This window comes from Alligator mississippiensis, chromosome 1, assembly GCF_030867095.1.
Source record: "Alligator mississippiensis isolate rAllMis1 chromosome 1, rAllMis1, whole genome shotgun sequence".
NCBI classification, from domain to species: Eukaryota; Metazoa; Chordata; order Crocodylia; family Alligatoridae; genus Alligator; species Alligator mississippiensis.
In genome coordinates, this window is record NC_081824.1 from 255,046,688 (window position 1) to 255,066,653 (window position 19,966).

The following is a 19,966-nucleotide window of genomic DNA, read 5'->3' on the forward strand; positions in this document are numbered from 1 at the left end:
AAGATGTTATGTAACTTTTGGTTAACCACTTAACAAAACTAAATCAAACATTTTCTATTAGACCATGAATCATAAAATGGCATTTGCAAGTATACACAATTCTCTGGAGAGCCTTTACTATTACCAGATTTTTTTTTGAATTACAATTCATGTAATTACAAATATGACAAGCAAAGAAAGGACACAGATTGATTCCCTATGCACTGCTCATGTTTCTTCAGACTCATGTCTCACAGATGGAGCACTATGCTATATTATAATATACTATTCTATAGGGAGGCAGTGTAGTCTAATGGATATGGTGTTAAACTGGGACCAAAGTGATCTCAGTTCTATTTCTGCCTCTGCCCCATGTCTCTTGAGTACCTTAGGCTAATCATTTCACCGCTCTGTGCCTTAGTTTCCCCAGCTGTAAAATGGGGGTGCTGATAACCCTTTTTTCAGGTGCTCTGAGATCTGCTAATGAAAAATGCTATGTAAGAGCCAGCTGCTGTTAAAGTTATACTATACACTTTGAGCACATCATGAAATGTGGGAATGGAGCTTCGTGCATCCCAAAGTCTCTGCCTTCTCTTCAACCATCCTGGGCTGAAACACAAGCTAATGCTGTTGGGATTCTCTAAAAGTTGAGAGCATCGGTGAAAACTGGAACATGGAGTACCAAACTGAGAAAAGAAGTCACCATAGGCAGAATCCTATCTGGCACTTATGCATAGTTGGTGATCTTGTTCCACACAAAGTGTGGATGCATAAGTGTCCAAGTAACTACAGAGCATGCACAAGCAGGTAAGTCCATAAGTCTCAAAATTGTGGCCAGGCAAAAATAAGGAGAGCCATTCATGTTTCAACCCACTAGCTGGGCTGGCTAAGGAAATGGGAGGTCAGGTTCCAGTCCTCACTAACCCAGGGGATGGGGGAGAGGGGTGCAGGTTGAACCTGTATCTCTCTGACTTCCTAGCATAGTGCTGTAGAAAAAACTGTGCTCATAGTTTTTTGCCAGAAGAAATTTTGGGATTTACACTTGCCTGCATATACAGAGCCATGCACGACACACCTGCTCTGCCATGTTCAGTAGCTGTGTGGGTGCTTATGCATGTATTGTAGGATTGCAAGCTGTGTAAAAATGACAAAAACAGCATTTAAAGGGATGGGTAACTGCCATGTGGGTAAAGTGACACAGGATTCTGCCTACAAAAATGGTCCTGCCAGAAAAAACATACGATGATGTTAAGGACCTGTCAAATGTAGTCAAGACAAGTAGCACAGCACAGTGCCACTGAGTGTCTGAATCACAGAAGCAGTTCCACCTGTTTGTACATTTGTATATATGTATCTTGATTTTAAAATTGGGTGACACTTATATAGCTTTCATCCTGTTATATAGGCTTCTCATTTCTCCTGATATGTCAGTAAAAATTGGGTAGTATTTCATTGATGAAAATAAAAAAAAAAGCCCCCTAGAAGCAACATAATCCAAAAACACTATGCACTCTTCTTCTAATGATAGCTCTAACCACAAACAAAGCTATAGGATTATTAATAGACTAATTAAATCATATGAAAAAGAAAATCATTAGCTCAGCTAATTTAAATTCCTGTGGACTATGGAAAATAGCAAACGGATCACATAATGCTACAAACCAAAGCAGCATACATGCTGTATGAGCACCTCCTTTGTAACTAAAACATGGTCTATTGTTTCCTAAAACGTAGTCTTCATTTTTCCTGTTTCCTTAGTTGTCTAAGGGCGCATCTACATGTCACCCTATGTCACCATGGTGATGCACTATGTCACTGTATGGCATGCTATGGCAAATGTAGCGATCATGTGAGTTTACACATGTTTGGAAGGTGCTTTGCCATAGTGGTGCGCTCCACCATTTTACCACACCGTAATGCACTGTGTGTGACACTAAGGCAAGGTAGTGGCAAAATCTAACCGTGTGCCACATGCAGTGCAGTAGGGGTGGTTACTACACTGTCCTTTAGTACTTCCAAAAGGTAGTACTAAAGCTAAAGTACTTACAAAAGAAAACAAAACTGCCTCACACATCCAAGGGAGGAACAATATACAAATGTAAGATCCTCCTAAACATTTTCTAAACCAGGAGTCTCTCAAAATCAAAAACAATCCCTTCGGGTTATGTTCCCTGAGAAAGCCTATGGTACATACAGAAGATATTACTAAAACTATGTTACCTACCTTCTATTTAATTGAATATTTGAAGGCATCAAGAAAAAAATGAAGTGTTCTGTGCCTTCAATGAAAGGATAAGGGAATTTCCTTTCTAAGGGAGGACTACAAGTAGGGAGATGACGGTAACACCAGAGATAAAAGAACTTCATTGCAGCAAGTCAGCAGTGTAGACCAGTTAGGCCTAAGAGGTGTTCTCATGCACTGGAATAAGAGAATAAGTAGAAACTATTTTCCCTGCCTATAGATGGAGCTATGGTTCCTACTGTATGTTTTAAACATCACTCTGTCAAAAGCAAACATTGCCTTCAACTTATGTCTAGTGAGTCTAAGATCCTTACATACACAAGCTGTTCCTAGACTTGTATATAGCTCAGCCTACTATTCTGATTTATATTCAATTACAAGGCAATGGTAACTGGTACCTAATTAGGGGGCCAGGAACCAAATTAATGCATTTAGAAGAACTTGGCAGCAAAAGATGGGGCAGACTCTTGACCCTTACATTTTGGGATCACATTACAGAAGTGCCAGTGTGTACTGGGCACAGGGACCAGTGTTGTACTGTACTGGATGATTATTAGGCCTGTGCGAGTCGGCAGTGATCCGATTCATCTTCGGATCCGGCCACTTTGGATGGCTGCGATCCAATCCGGAGCTCCGGACCGGGTTTCCACCTCAATCTGTCTGGAGATCCGGCCATAGGGTATAAATGGGAATCAATGAAATATCTATAATTTTTTTGTTTTTTGTCCAATTTGGATTAAACTTGCAGGGATGGTAGCCTCTGCTGGGAGCATGAAACCTGCCAAGTTTCAAGAAGATTGGCATAGGGGTTTGGGGGAACTGTACCCCAAATTCTTGAAAGCCAAACTGCTGTCACAGCTGTGTGTTCCACCACAGGAGGGTGAAAACTGCAGGGGTGGTAGCTCTTACTGAGGCCACAAAGCTTGCCAAGTTTCAAGGAGATCGGTGCAGGGGTTTGGGGGGAACTCCACTCCAAGCTGTGGACAAGCAAAACTGGTGCCATGGGTGACCCTGCGTGTGTTCAGCTGCAGCGGGGGTGACAGCTGCAGGGATGGTGGCCGTGGCTGTGACACCTGGCAGCTGTGGAGAAGATCAGTGCAGGGGGGCTCTGGGGCCCTGCACCCCTGGCTGCTGACAGACAAAACTCGTGCCAAGACTGTGTCAGTCTTGGGGCAGTTGATTGTCTGTATTGAGTCTTTCCTCTCTTTAGCCTGGTTTTGTAGGTGCTAGTTGATGCTCGTTAAGTCGTTATGTAGTAGCTAGGTCCAGTGTATCGAACTGGTCCCTGAGTCCCTGGTCCCTGAGTGAATCATGATTGATTGATTGGTAACTGGGAACAGCAGCTTAGCAGCCAGGCCTGCAGCAGGCCGCTCTGCCCCAAGACAGACACAGTCAGTCCCACAGCACCCATGGCACCAGTTTTGCTTGTCCGCAGCTCAAGGGGCAGTTATCCCCCAAACCCCTGCACCGATCTTCTTGAAACTTGGCAAGCTTTGTGGCCTCAGTAAGAGCTACCACCCCTGCAGTTTTCACCCCACTATGTTGTAATGCCTAGACATGACATGAGTTTTGCTTTCAAGAATTAGCGGTGCTGTTCCCCCCAAACCCCTGCACTGATCTTCTTGAAACTTGGCAGGCTTTATGCTCTCTGCAGAGTCTACCACCCCTGAAAATGTCATCCAAATTAGAGAAAAAACAACAAAGTTATCGATATGTTATTGTTTCCCCATTATACCCTATGGCCGGATCTGCGAGGCGGCTCCAAAGCGCTTTGGGAAGCTGAACGAGGCCAGTGCTGCGACCCAGATATGTTGCTGCAGCCCCCAAAGCGTACGAAGCTTCTCCGGATCTGAAGCTCTGTCTGAAGCCTCACGCAGCCCTAATGCTTATCAGTACAGGAGCCATCCTACTGGTACAGGGAAGAATAACTTGATGGGGTCTGAAGAGTCTTAATGGGCTGAAGAATATGATCCCTCTTGTGCACTAATGGACTTTCAAACCAACTCCATGAATTGAGACTCCTCCTGAATGGCAGGTGATAATCTGGACCAATGATCTGTAGGTATTCAAGGGAGAATAGAAGATAAACTTTTCTTGCCTCAATTTTTCTTTGCCCCTACACTATGACTTCAGAGAAAGAGAGACAAATAATTAACTGGACAGCACTTTTCATTTTGATATCAGGCACATTACTGTCGGACCTAACTATGCATTTAAGTGGTCTAAGGTATTGAGCACATAAGTATCATGGCCTAGAGAAGTATAATTTCTTACTTAGACAAGTGAGCTGGATATAAATTACTTAGTACTATGTGATTATCCCAGGTTCTAGCCAGATGCACATCTCAAATGTTAAACAAGTTTATTTAAGAAAATTTCATTTGACCTAACAATAACATCCGACATGTGCATGGCCCTGAAAGTAAAACCAGTTTCCATGCACAAAATGTAGATACTTACAGTATATGCATGGTGGCAGAGGCTCAATTAAAAAACAACAGCAGCAAAACATACAACAGGTCTGATTCACTCATTAGTTTTCACTGGTGGAAGCTGAAAGAACATAGGTTGAGGGATTTTGATGGCAGTGTGGCAGGATCTACAATCCTGCTCAGGGATATAAGACTCTCCTGTTGACCCAGCCAGTTTGCAGTAAAACTCTGATCAGTGTGCCTGATGCCCTATAATACATTCACACAAATTAGTGATCTTTGTATTATGTTTCAGAGGATTTGGATAATAGCATATGTATCATAGGATTTACTTATAAAGCCTGCGCAATTATACCTGGGTTTTTCCAGGGACTGGCTTTATGCAATATATTCATTAACAACTTGGATGACCGAAGAGGGGGTACACCTATAAACAGTGGATTTTGCCAAGCCAGGAGGGGCTGTAAGCAGGTGGAGGTAAGGGTCAGCATTCTCAACCCTATGCTAGTGCAACCGCAGCTAAAGTGCTACATCCTGTTTTGGACTTTGACCCTTAATGAAGACATGCACAAATGAGAGAGTAATGATGAGTAATTGGTTTAATCTGAGGCAAAGTAGATCTAGGTTAGATTTTAAGAACTTTTTGGGTGAATTTGGCAGTTAATTCCTTGGACAGGTTATTTAGGAAGGCTGTGAAACCTTCTTTAGTGTGGGTTTTCAAGAGCAAGTTAGACAAACATCTGTCAAAGATAGTCTTGGCACACTTGATCCTGTTTCAGTACAAAGATGGTTCTGATGATCTCTTAAAGTCCCTTACAGCTGAACAAATCTATGAAGTTGCTAAAGAACATCTGAGGGTAAGGAACTCAGAATAGCAAAAGCATCCACAAAATCAGTACAGGCACAGAGGATGGAAACAGATGTCACCTGACATCTCATTTGTGCCACCCTAAATTATTTAAGGTGACACAAATGCTAAGCAAAAAGCCACCCTTTGTCACGCTACATAAAGGGAAAATTAGTGGTGTGACAAAAGGTGATGACAGACCCTGCTAATTTATTGTGGTGGATGTCTATTACTTCTGTGGTGAAAGAGTATAAGCAGCCTGAGCTGCTTGCACTCTCCTGCCACCCAGAGCAGGTGGTTTGGGGCCTTGAGAGCTCCTCAAGCCTGGAAGCACCTGCCTGCTTTCCTTGCTTACAGAGGGGTATCCTGAGAAATCTTGGGGTGCCTCTCCATAAGCAAGGAAGTCAGATCCACCCCCATGATTGTTAGTGAGTGGGTCTGGCTGAGCAGGGACATCACACAGTCCCTTGTCCTGTGCCATCAAGGGTAGGACAAGGGGTGATGTGTTTGGCATGATGAAATGGATCAGCTGTGCTGTGACACTGTCACACAGCTGATCAGGTTCATTTGGAGACATCTGTTTCTAGCCAGTGTCTGCTCAGGCAGTTATCGTGGGACTGGGGCCTGAACTATTACTGCTTGAGAACATAGCAATGTCGTACACTTTATTCACTACTTTAAAGTGAATGGTTGGACATATGGTCACAATTTTGTTATTCAAGGAAAAATATGACCTAATTGCTACCGCTCTGTAGAGCTGGTACATGCATTAAATGATGCTGTTATTTTTTTTTTTTCTGTTTGCTTGTCAGGGACTTAGTGCCAATTAAATGCTTTAGGGTGGACTGTCCTGTAGACAGTTTTTTAATTTCATTAAATTAAAAGCAGCAGTAGCATAAACTTTCTTGTTTTTTGTCAATGGACCTCAATTTCATTTCAGAAAAGACTCAGGGGTAAAATGTTCAGAAAAAATGATGGTCTCTGCACTGCTCTAAAAACTTCTTCTCCCATTCAACATTTTCCAAATGCAGAAATGTGATGCCCTCTTGGGTGCCCCCCAGCTGCTGCTACCAAAAGCTCTGTGCTTGAGAGCAACAAAAGGAATGCCACCCAAATGCCCTCACTGTCACACACTTATTTTTTTTGTTACCTAAGTAACTTTCCTGCTTCTGGTAGAATTTTGCTCTTGCCATTTTTAAGTGGGTCTTAGGGTCCCCCATTTATACCTTGCATGAAATACAATGTGGCCTAGACTGCTCTAGGAGATATTCATAATCTTGACATCTTCCTTTGGCTATCTATATGCCACTGTTGGCTTTATTAAATTCAGAGGAATACATGCTGCAAAATGTTTCCTTCTCATCCAATTTCTTTATCTGAATGTAAACAAGCAGGTAAGCCTGTGAGTAGATCAGGGAGGAGAAGGAGGGTTCAATCATACCATTTGCCATAGGAACATAGGCGCTGAGGAACATACTGGCCAGAGTTGATGATATCATATAAATCTCTGATCCTTATTTCCTGCTGAAAGGCTATACAAGTCATACAATTCCATCCATGCACTTCATTTTCAGGAAATTCCACTTCCTTAATAAAACTTCATAGGCTGATGCACAGCGACTATTTCTACCCATGCCACTTTTGTTCCAACCAAAATGGAATTCAGAAGCTTTCCTCAGCTTTAGCATGGCCTCAAAGACTCCCTCATTAAATTTAACTTTAGCAGATCTTAAAGAAATGTGTACAATGAAATCCAGCTACTGTTGGGAGCTTGGATCATGATTTTTTAGATTTGTTTAGTTTTTCAACCTAGCAAATGTATGTCTTGTGTGAACCATACAAAGTCAAAAGATGTAATGCAGCAGCTACAAAAAAGGTAGATAACATTAATAGTGCCATTTGTAAGACATACTACACTATTTTGCTCTATTCTACACTAGTGAGAGTTCAGCTGAAGAACTTCATCCAGTTCTGGGTACCACTCTTTCAAAAAGGTGTGGGCAAGCTGGAGGGAATCCAGAACAGAGCAATTTAAATGGTAAGTTGTTTAGAAAGCAATAAACTATCATAAAAGGTGGAAAGAGATTTTTTTTTATTTAGTCTAGAAACGTTAAGACTGGAGACCTTATAACTGTCTTGACAAAACGGTAGGAGATGTTTCCTCTGTCATCTCTAAACCAAAAATGGTGTATGTTAAGGAGAGTAATGAATGGGGGATACACCACCCTAGACATACCCAGTTCAATGCTCTCCCTCTAAAGCATTCACACCTGCCACTGATGGAGAGAAGATAGTGGGCCAGAAAGATCACTGGTTGGGCCCAGTATGGTGCTTATGTTCTTATAAATATCTAAAAAAAAATGTTATAAAGAGGACATTGGCCATTTCTTCTCCATGTCCATCAGGAATATAAAAGGAAATAAGCAACTTAATTTGCAATAGATGAAATTTAGTGTAGCAATGACCAAAACATTTCACACTGCATGAACAGAGAAACATTACAACAATTTTTCTGGATAGGCTACAAAATCCCTGCCACTTTTAAAGAAAAAGGTTAAACATTCATCAGGGATGCTCTTGGTTTATAAGGTCTAACCGCAGACCAGGAGGATGGATTACATGACCTTCTGGGCTCTTCCAGTTTTACATTTCTATGATTCTGTAAAATCATAGAATCCTGTCTTTCTACATTTCAATAGCATTTAATAATCTTATGCAATTCGACCTAAATTCTGAGCCTAACAATCGCTATTCTCATATTGAATCTTCTTTGTAGTATCTGTTTCTCAAGGACAACTGCAGAGAATCCATTCGTTCTTATGTGCTGTTAAGCTTTATTTGGTGTATACTTCTAATGACAGAGCTTATCAAGCAGCAGTCAGAAACACTAGGAAGATGAAGAGTGCCATCTTTATAATCATAACTTGCCTATCATACTGTGAAAAAATATCTAAAGAAAACGGCTACCATATATTATTCACTTTTCACCTGTTAAGATCCTCTGGCATTTCACTTGTGAAGGTTAAAGTTTGGAAAATATCACACTAGCTGATTGTGCCTGGTATTGATCATAAGCAGAGGAAAGCTTGAAATGCACACATTAAAATTTTTGCTGATCCTTTCCAATCTAATCAGGTTTGTGCAGTGACAAGCAGCGTGCATTTACTAAGCATCTGTGTAAATTAAATAAGACAATGACATTGGATATTAAATGTCATTTCTTCTGGTTAATAAAGTGCTTTTACAACAATGTTAACATGGATGACAGAACCCAATTCCTGTTTAACAACTAGATACAGAAAACTAAACTTGTTAGTCTGACAAAATCATTAAAAAAAAAAAAAAGGACATTTATCAAATTGGATGAATCAAAACTACACTACAAAGGCAGCACAGTCCAGTGCAGAGGGTACTAGACTAGTCACCAAGAAACTAGGGTTAAAACTCTACTCCAGGGTTTGGCAAAGTTTTTTGGCTGGAGTGCCAAAAAAACCACAATGCCTATCATGGAAGGTGCCAGAGTGCCGGCATGCCATAAAAACAGCTGGTCAAGGTCCCAGCCTGGAGCCTGCCCATCAGCCCAACCACCCACCCACCTTGCACAGCTAAGCACACAAGAGGTGCAGTGCTCCTGGCAAGGGGCAGCGCCAGCCTCATCCTGGTAGGGGCTGGGCTGGGACTGGGCTTGGAGTGGGTGGGAGTCAGGCAGGCTCAGCTGCAAGCCCTGCTGCAAGCAGCCTGGGCTCTGTGGTTGGCAGCAGCTACCATAGCCCGGGCCAGCGGCAGCCGGGAGGCTGCAAACAGCTGCTCTGGGCTCTGGCATCAGCCCTGTACCGGCGGGTGCATGCATGCCTTGGAGTGGGGATAGGGCCTGAGGCAGCACAGCCCTCCTGCTGTCCGCTCTGAGGTGCACGTTCAGTTGCCACCAGCACAGAGCTGATGCCAGGGCTGTGGAGCCTGGAGCAGCTGGTTGCAGCCTGCCCACTGCCTGCTGCAGTTGCCCAGAGCCCAGGCTAGCTACAAACATCTGCACTAGGCTCCAGAGCCCAGTCATCAGCTCTGTGCCGGCAGCAGGGGAGAGGCCAGGGTCGTGCTGCCTCAGGCTGCTCCCCCACCGTCCGCTCCGAGGCGCACATGCACCCCAGTATGGAGCTGATGCCGGAGTCCAGAGCAGCTGTTTGCAGCCTCCTGGCTGCAACCAGCCCAGGCTCTGGGTAGCTGCTGCAACCACAGAGCCCGGTTTGCTTGCAGCAGGGCTTGCAGCCACCCAGCTACCGGCTGGGAGCAGCCCCGGCTTCGTGGTTGGCAGCAGCTGCCTAGAGCCCAGACTGGCAGTGGCGTACCAAGCAAAATGGCCTCACGTGCCATACTCAACACAAGTGCCGGGGTTGCTGACCCCTACTGTACTCTGACAATGCTGATGTGTAGCCTTGAGAAACTGCCCACACATCTGTATAGCTTTGCTTTCCCTTGACTTCATTAGGAGATTCTTGCACTACAGTAATGCCTACATTTCTCCAGCCAAAACTGGAGCTCTATTTTATTAGGTACTGTAAAAAAAAGAGATAGTAATAAACAGTCTCTGTTCTGAGGATCTTGCCATGTAAAAAAATAAGCAAAAGATAAGAGAAAGGAAGAATTACTGATCACTTTATATAGATGGAGGAACTGAGGTATCAATAGATAATAAAATTGCCCAAAGCCACTCAGACTGAGAACTGGACCCAGCTCATTTGAGAGCCAGGGCCAATGCCTTATGTACAAGACTACCTCTTCTTTGTTAGAAGATACTAGGTGACACCTAATTTGTCTATATAGAAAGATTTTCAGTAACTGCAGAGCTATAACTTTCAATTTCTATCTTCCCTGATGTACAACTTGGAATTGACTGTAGCATGCTCATCAGTAAATAGTGAGCTGATCAGTTCACTGCTCAGCTTTTATGAGGCTCTGTAGGACACAGTGGTTCATGTGGCACAGTTTAAGAAGTTCAAGGTCATATTTCTACCTCAAACTTCTCTGTTTTTGCATCACTGTTTTACAGCAGTAATTAAAAAATGCAAAACCCCCACCTCCAAACTCACCCTTGTTGTATAAGCAGCTTCTGGGTCATCTTCCAATACACGTGAGAGGCCAAAATCAGAAACTTTGCACACCAGGTTGCTATTGATGAGGATGTTACGAGCAGCTAGGTCACGATGGACGTAACCCATATCTGACAAGTATTTCATGCCGGATGCTATCCCCCGGAGCATGCCCACCAGTTGGATGACTGTGAACTGAGCATCATGTTTCTGTAACACATTTGAAAGGCATGATTAAGAGACTGACTGTACCCTCCTCTTCCTCCACATGCACATAATTTCTACTGAAATCACTGAAACCCAGGATAAAAATCATATATGAACATTTTCTAATTAAAGGAAAACAAATCTCAAAATCATTTGGAAGCCCATCCGGGACAGGCTGTCTTTTGGGGAACAAAAACTGCTTTACTGTTTACACTCTTACTAGTAACTCTGTCACACGAGAGGAAGGCAAATTTAAATTTCAGTTGAAACCAAACTATACAGGTCCATCAAGGCTTGGATTTTCAAGGTATCCAGTGACAGTTAATGCTTAACTTCCAAGTGAATCCAATTTCAGTGAGATTTAGGCACCTATGAAAATCCTAGTGGATTCATAAAGGGTGCAGGCAGACTTAAAACTTAAATGTGTCCAAGTGATAAAGGGAATGTTTGACCAGGGGACACACACACAGTCCTCTGTGTCATTCCTGGCTGGAATGTTTCCAAATTTTACAGCCTCTGCTAGTGCCAACCATGGGGCACTTGAAAAGGCTACATCAACTTCTGGCTTCACTCTGATTCCCTGCTTCTTCTTTCTTCACAGGGATGGGAGAGAGAAGGGAGAGGAAAGTGAAGAGCCCTGGAGTGGACCGGTAAGCATGGGGTGGGAATGGTGGGTGCTCTGAATCGACAGATAACAACAACAAAGGTTCCTCAATCATCAGTTAGTACACTAAAGCACTGTTTCTGCAAGAACACTGAGACTAACATATAGTCTTAGCCTGTGGCTTATGCATAGGCTAAAGCTATAAATCAAGAGTCTGAACCAGCATAGGAGTGAAACCTCATCAATCTGATTGCAAGAGTAAGTTTTGTTTTTGGCCACTGCTTTTATGGACCAACCTTATCCATGTAAATATAATAAGGACATACAGTATAACCTGTTGATATTCATATGGCAATTAAGAGCTTCTGTATTTGCTTTCATGAAAAAACCCTCATTATTGTAAAGGATGCATAGCATTTGCAAATTATGAAACTCACTTAAACTTTGCTTAGTTTGTCCAAGAACAAAACAGGCCCGAACTGCTCATAACATATTTAGGCTAGAATTGAGAAGAAGGTTCTACCACTTAGAAGGATGATATTTAGAACTGCCTTCCAGGAGGAGCCAACAAGCTAGCCAAATTTAAGATGGAGTATGAATGCAATTGTCTGGGATGGCTGGCTGAGATAGCTGGATGTTAGATTCAGTGACCCATGTGGATCAGTCCTATGCTCCTAAGAGCTGATAAATTAAAACTACAAATGTAAATGAATTCATTAGTACATTTAAATCAATATTTTTGAAAGCAGAGTCTGCTAATTAACTGGCTAGATTACATCATGCATTAAAGAAAGGTAGGATGGAATGTCAACAGTTCAGGTCCAGGCATTGATTAGAATGTGACAGGCATGGGATAAGGACACAGTGATAGGAGCCTGTCCTGAAAAGGTCACATTATCAATCACAGTCAGTGCACGCGTGTAAACATTCCAGGAATGGAAAGGAGGATAAAGGCTTTTGGTTCTTGGTTTAGGCTTGAATTTTTTTTAGGTGTGCAGGTATTTTGGGATGAAAGTTTTACAGGACTGGGATCTCTTTTGTCAGCTGAATTAAGGGAAGTAGTTTCTAGGAGTGATCTGAAAGAGACAAGAGTGGACTTTTCCTTCAGTAGGCTCTGTAAAGTCATCCTAGGGATGGGCACAGACAGAAATGGCAATTTTCACCAGATCTGGCTATGAAAGCAGTCTATAGTCATGACCACACACAAGTGCATGGCTGCAGACAGCTTCAAAAGTGGTTGACTGGTTGCAAATCTGACTCATCATTCATGAAGGGTCAGATTAAGATGTTTCAAAAGAGAACTATTGCTGTTCTGGCTTTTCTCCTCAGACCTGAAGAAGGGTGTCTCTCATTCAAAAGTTTGTCTAACTCTAGTCCAGCTATGCAGTCGGTCCAATAAAACATATCATCCAAAGAAGTCCTTGTGTAACAGGGAACACTAGCCCTGTTACTGAAAAGCAGGGCAACCCCTTTAAGACCAGAACCTTCTGGGCACAGCCTGCCAGCAGAGCAGGGGTTGAAAGTTGAGCCTGGCTAGCTGGTCAGCTAATGGGGAAATCAGGTGACTGAAAGAGGGCTCAGGCTAGGACTACATAAGCGGTGCCTGAGCTGGCCAAGGGGACCCAAGCTGTAGAGAGGATGGACTCCTGAGAACTCACAGAGAAGCTGCGTCAGCCCCACAAGAGAGAGTGCTGGCAGTGGGTTGCAGAGAGACAGAGACCCTGGAAATATAAGGAGGCAGATTGCTTTCTTTACATTTATTTTTTAGTATAGCCCAGGGGCTTATTGTTTATGTTCTGTTTTAAACTGGTGGTTTGTGGCTGAGGCTGTGGGGGTGGAGGCCTCATTACTGTCCATGGGGCACAGCTGGAGGGCTAGAAAGCCCATACTATAGCAGGCACAAGCATACAGAGCACACAGCCCTGAGTGGAGGGATGTGCTAGTGCTCCTATGTCAGGTCCTACCTAGTGGGCTTAGGCTGGAAGGCCTAGCTATAGAATAAGGGGCAAAGCCAGGGAAGGCTGAGGCCCCAACAACTCAGCACCACAGGGGTGCAGTGTTGAAGAGACCAGGGAGCCTGGTGCCATGATGTAAAGGGCCAGGAGCCCAGAGTGGTTTGTGGAGCTAGGGCCTTGAAGTCAAGTCCTAGAACCTTACCTCAGCTGGTAGGCCTAGCTAGAGAAAAGAGGGAAGAAGCTCAGGAGGCTGAAGCCTCCAAAAAGGGACATTATTCAGGGAACACCTGCAAGGCATGGGGCATGTTAGGGGGAGGTAGGAGCGTATAAAGTGTCCTTAAGGCTGAAGCTTGTCACTGCAACATGTTCATGAGCACAGACCCAACTCTGGGAAACCCTGGGGTAGCTTCCTCTTTAGAACCCAAAGAAACATCAAGACATGGCAGGAGAGTGAAGGGGAGTCTGTTCCCAGCAGGAAAAGCAAACGTAAAGAGACTCAGGAGTGTCCACAGGTGCCTCTAAAGGTCGCTAAGGATGGCACTCTATTACACCTTGCCTCTCACATACTTTGTGGACCATGATGGCTATAACATCACTCTAGCAAAAAATGTGAGGTCATAAATACCACTGTGGGGCATCCAGAATTGGTTGGATGGGATCCTTTTTAAGCAAATATCAGCTGAAGATGTACTTGGGTAGAAAAGGTAGTTATGGGCTAACCCCTTTACCAGACCCTGGGATTTCCTAAAACATTAGAAAAATAGTCCAAGACCAGCTTAGAATTTCTCAAGGGATTAGGGTATAGACAGAAGTAACAATCATATCAATATTAAAGGATCCTGTTATAAGCTGTTACAATGCAATTATTGCCTCCGTTTGATTTTTGCAAGGATGGAAGTGTGGCAAAAGCAGTACCAAAAGTGTTAACTTGGTTTCCTTCTGGATCATAGTTAGGGCAATTTATCTCTACAGAATCCCAGAGATGTAACAGACAAATTGTACCAGTTTATGTGCACTTGCAATGGGCATCTTCCCCTTTTGTTTACAAATACCTAAAAATATGTTTGTCCATGCCCTTAGCTGAGCAGATAGTTGCACAGCTATCCTTACTCCTCTCCAACCTGACCTTTTCCACGTTATGAATATATATTATTAAATGGTCTTAAAACACATAATTATATGCTGTGATTGCTCACAAAGCTCTGCCCCTCATCTGCGGTCTGGTCTAAAGATCATTGAATCAATTGCTATTGACATGAATGGAACTTTTTTAGGAAATGATGTGAAATGCTGAACAAATTAGTATGAAGAAGCATGACCTGTTAAAATAAATGCAGTATGTTTTTGTGTGTGTAACAATAATTGACTTGTGACCTGGAGTAACTAAATAGTTTTAAAGAGAATACTAATAATTTGTCCTTCAAATCCACATTGGGTAGGACAAAAAGTAATTGGCTTCATCTATGGCAAAGTAGATTTAGCTTAGATATTAGGGGGCACATCGGGCTTTTTCTAATATGCATTCAATTTAGTGCTACTGGGCATTTATGCACATACTATTTTTCCAGCTACATGCCAGAAATCCGCTGCTTCAGAGCAGACAGACTTGATTAATCAAGTCTGTTCCGCATGTGAGCTGAGGCAAACTGCACTGCCCTATGTACAGTTGTATGAGCAGTGAAATGCATGTCAGTGTGTGGAAAATGGCAGTGGTGTGCTTTTGAACTGAGGCACCTCTGAGGTGTTTTAGTTCAAAAGTGCACCACTGCCATTTTCTTAGTGCTGATGCACATTTCACCACTTATACAACTACATGCGTCACAGCACTGGGCATTTTTCAAAGCTCCTGACACTATGACACATGCATGTGTAAAAATGCCCTCTCAGATAAGGTACTAAAGAAATGTGCATTAGGCTGCCTTAAAGCACAGTAATGAATTCCCATGGTTTTAAAGTGATACTCAATGCACAGTAGCCTATTTTATTGTGCATTACTGTAATTGTATGGTTTTTATGTGATGCCTTAATGTATAGTAAAATAGGCTACTCTTTATTAAAATGCATGTGTAGATGCAGCCAGGGAGAACTTTTTGGGTATACTGGCTGTAAAGTCCTTGGACAGGTTAACTAAATCAGACATTGGAAAAATCTCAAAATGAGGGTTTTTTCAGGGATTTTTATCCTTAACAAAATTAAATAATTCAATAGAGTTAACGTACTATGTATATGCATTACACATGCTTTAGCTGATACTGGAACATATACAGAACATACTGAAATGAATGCTGACAAGAAATCCCTTTTAAGGTTAAACATCTATTTCAGTTTTATGAATTTGGAGGGCATTCAGCCATTGCCAAGCCTAGACAAAGCTTTAAGTCAGAATTGAGGGTCCCCCAAAAATGAAAATAAAATGTTGCCCCTTAGAAGGGATTTCATTTTTTACATACTTATTGTTTTGCCTAAATTAAGTTCTGGTGATTTGGGGAGGGTTCCAGTTTTGCTAAAAGCTTTAAAGAAAAGAGGATAAAATAAGCATACAAACAAATGCAGTTCAGGAATGGAGGAAGAGGACATGTTAGTAAAGACTGGTAACATAAAATTTCAACACCTGCTGGTATGTGGTTATTCTTTAAACTTGTCACATTTAAGCTCTTGCTCAGCATTACTTACTTTTAACACACACACAGATTCATTCCTCTTCAATAGCGCTTAGCAAGATATATATTGCATACCTTGACTGTCTACCAACAGCAGTGCACTATGGCCTCACAAAAGCACTTTACAATGTTTATGAATCAGATTTGTTTTTCCACAAATAGAATGAACTAAGCAACATTTCTGCTTTCTTCAATTAATTCTAGAGTAACTCTGAATGTGAAGAATCAAAACAGAATAACAGATTCCTAGATGCCTTTGGAGCATTACAAAACAAACATGAACAAAACAAAGAGGAAACAATGTATGATATAAGAACAGGATGAGAATTCATGATGACTGGAAGGAAGGAAAGAAGCAAAAAAAAAAAAAAAGACAAATGTATTACTGAGCAATGTTACTGACAGCTGTACTCACTCGTAGGAAGCTATCCAAGGAGCCATTCTCCATGTACTCAGTAACAATCATAACTGGCTTACCTGAAAATACATTAAAAGAAATGCAGCACTCTCAGAAACAGAAGAAATTATTTGCATCTGTTTTAGAAACTCGTTTCTAAATAATGTCCTCCTCCCACCAAGCACTGAGATTATTTTAAATAAAAAACAAAACTGAAGTAAGAAGATTCATGAGGCAAGAACAACAGTGCTAAGATATAAATACAACTCCACTGAAGACAGGGGTAATGCACCCAGTTTTATTAGCTTTGTGACTGTGAACAGGCTAGGTATAAAGAAAGGCAGGTGGAGTATCAATGTTTCCGGTTTGCACTGTCAATACACCACACTCTCCCCCAATCATGAAGAGCTCACAGGAAGGACCTTGACACAGGTTATATTTAAGAAGCAATTAACAGGTTAAGCATGCCTTAAATAGTAACCCAGCCACACATTCAAGTCAATTTAAGGCATGATAATACAGTGAAAGAGCCATACGTTTCATGATGCTGGGCTCCCCCTACACTGGCAAGTACGGTGTGATTGGGATCTGGTCCTTGATCCTAAAATTGTGCATCCTGCCAGTCACATGTAGTGGTTGGGATTGTGGATTAGATCCTATCATGCCTTACTATTTGAACACAAACAAACATTCATTTTAAGTGCTGACAAGAACTTACATAGAAAAGTACTACAGAAATGTCCGCATCCATCGTGTATTTAAATACATAGATACCTTTACCTACCATTGGCTATGAAATCTTATAGGCTATGTCCAGACAAGCACAGCTGTATGGTACATGGCGTGGCAGCCATGTCTGTGACACCACATACCGCATGTTCTGTTGTTCTCTGTGCTGCAAGGGAGCAATGTGGAGGGTTTTTTTTTTTGACCCCTGGATATCCAGGCGGTGGTCAAAAAAAAAAAAAAAAAAAAGATGGAAAAGAGAAGTGGAGCAGAGCACGTGGTGGCAGCATGTGCCACTCAAAGCTGGATCCTGGCCATCTGTAGCTACACTTCACTGCCAGTCAGGCTCCATGTGGCAGGATCACCACTGCTGCAGCTCCAGGAGGCCTCCAGGACCCCAGGTAAGGCTGCTGGGGCCATCATGGGGACCACAAGGTGTGCCGCCGCTAGTTGTCCCCAGGAAACCAAATATCCAGGCATGTCTGGATGCAGCTGTCATGACAGGAATGGCTAGCAGATAATTCCCCCTCCCTACCCGCAGTGCATGGGAACTCTGTGGTAGTCTACAGCTTATTGTGCCAGGCATCCTATGCCCCCATGCGGGAGGAGAAGGCAAAGTGTGTTAGGGACAGAACAGATTGGAAAAATGTGGAGCTCCACAACAAGCGGTTCTCTTCATTGCTGTAACTTAGAAATACTTCTCCTAACTGGGCTGCTGAAAATCAGATTATCACAAGCTACTCTTTGACATACTTCCTGCTATATTAAGTGCAGCTTGGATGTGGATAAGCATTTGGCCTTAGATTTCGGGTTTATGATGGAGCAGAGGAACAGCCCCATACTCATTTTCTTATGTCCTCTCCTAGAGAAAAAACTTTCAAAATTCCTCTGCTCAGCTCTGACCTGAATTACAATTTGAACATCTGAAAAGTCACTAACTAAATATCCTTGAAAGTAGTTTGTAGAAATGCAGTAGGTACTGCAATCACAGCTTTGTGAAACCATTCATTTTGCCCCATGACTTCTGCAGCACAACCAGGGATGTATATAGAATTTCACATATGAGAGAGAAAGATATAAAAATAAAAGTTATTACAGTGAAGTTTTTAGAAAAGGCCATTGCTCTCTCAATTTCTTTTTATCATGCAGGTTCTATGATTTTGTACTCCATTTTCCAAATCTTGTTTTTGGTAGGGAAAGTAAGTGAGAATGGGGGGTTAGTTAGGGACATACATTGTTACTATAACTGTGATGCCATGTAATGCAGGTAGACATGGGAGTACAAACACATGACAAAGTCCTGAGAATCATCCACAATAACATTGCAGCTTCTAAGGGTGAGGAATTGCCCCAGCTCTTTAAGAATTATGTTGCATAATCAGCTGCATAAGAACAACAAAGAAATTTAAACAAATGGTACCAATTAGAACCTATTGTGAATTTGTCATCCTTCTCTCTCTCTCTCTCTTTCTGTTTCATGTCTTAACAGCAATGGTTTCCACAAAATGGACATTTACAAAAAGAACATTTACATTTTGCAAAATCTTTAAATCTGTTTGGAAAATTGAATTAAAATACTTCAGTTTGTCTAAATTAATTGAAACATTTTATTTTGTGTCAGATTAACACCAGTCTATCCACTTCAGTCATCACTAGCTGTAGACCTGTATTTCTGTTGTGCCCAGGAATCTCTGGCTGAAATAGCATTACCCAGAGAAGTGGTGGAATCCCGATCTTTGGAAATTTTTAAGAACTGGTTAGTCAAACACTTGTCTAGGATGGTTTAGACAGGAAAGATACTGTCTTGAGCAGGGGGGTTGACTAAATGACCTCCTGAGGTCCCTTCCAGCAATATTCTTCTATGATTCTCTTACCCATGATGCACTCCAGTCTCTCCTGGTAGATATGCTTTGATGTCTCATGGGGAAATGTAGTCTGCCTGCCTATATCAGTGACTAGAGATGACAAAATCATTCTGTTCTTAACTTTGACCCTGTACTGAATTATTCTACTGCCATAAGGATGTGGACTGTTTAAGACAGTCAAGAACACTGGTCCTCCCACAACCCTCCCGTAACTGGTTACAAGCACAGTGCTGGGTAATCTACAGTAAGAGAGAACACACACTTAAAACCAACAGTTATTTTTGGTAACACTAAGAGCAACGTGATACTTAGAACCTATCGGAATACTGAAAAGATCTCCTCAAATTATCATTCTGAACAACAATGTAGCATCATAACCAGGCTACCTGAAAAGGTTGCATGATAAATTTATATTCTTATGATTCTGAAGGACTATCACTTTCAAATGCCTAGTTACTGTAAAAAAAATCAGCTAATTTCACGATGGATCAGAAATCTGAGATTAGTTAGGGCAAGATGGAAAACTTTTCAAATTATTATAAAATTATATCTCCCTGTCTTATTTGTCTTCACATAAGCTGAGTGCCTCTAGTGAAGGTTTTCACTCGCATCTAGTTGAAAATGTTTCTGTAATCAGAAACACATGCTCCAAAGTAATGCTGTGTACTTTTAAAGGAACATTCTGCATTCATTTATCAAAATGTAGCCATTTATACATGATAACAACTTGTGTCAACAGTGTTGCTGAAATTTATTATACTAACAGGCTACAAATTGCTGTAAATTATTAGTAAACTAAGCAGAACATGTGTGCTGGCTATTAAGACTACTGCTTATAGGACACCCATGAGACTAGTGTAGAAGGAAAGTTCAGAACAGAAACAAATATGAAGCAGGGGAATAATTCAGTGTTGGAACAAAGGACTGAGGTCTTATTTAGCTAACACACCTCATCACCTCTCCTGTGT

The 19,966-nt window shown here is 42.0% G+C and overlaps 1 protein-coding gene across 2 annotated transcripts in view; it reads right to left on the reverse strand.

The window, feature by feature from the left end:
* The window catches only part of EPHA3 (EPH receptor A3), a 377,391-nt gene that overhangs the window by 52,223 nt on the left and 305,202 nt on the right, over positions 1-19,966 (reverse strand). For both annotated transcript variants that reach the window (XM_019476436.2, XM_019476435.2), the window contains exons 12-13: positions 16,426-16,487; positions 10,585-10,794 (exon numbers count right to left, since the gene is read on the reverse strand). In XM_019476436.2, the coding sequence (XP_019331981.1) occupies positions 10,585-10,794; positions 16,426-16,487 (272 nt within the window). The remainder of the gene's footprint in view (positions 1-10,584; positions 10,795-16,425; positions 16,488-19,966) is intronic.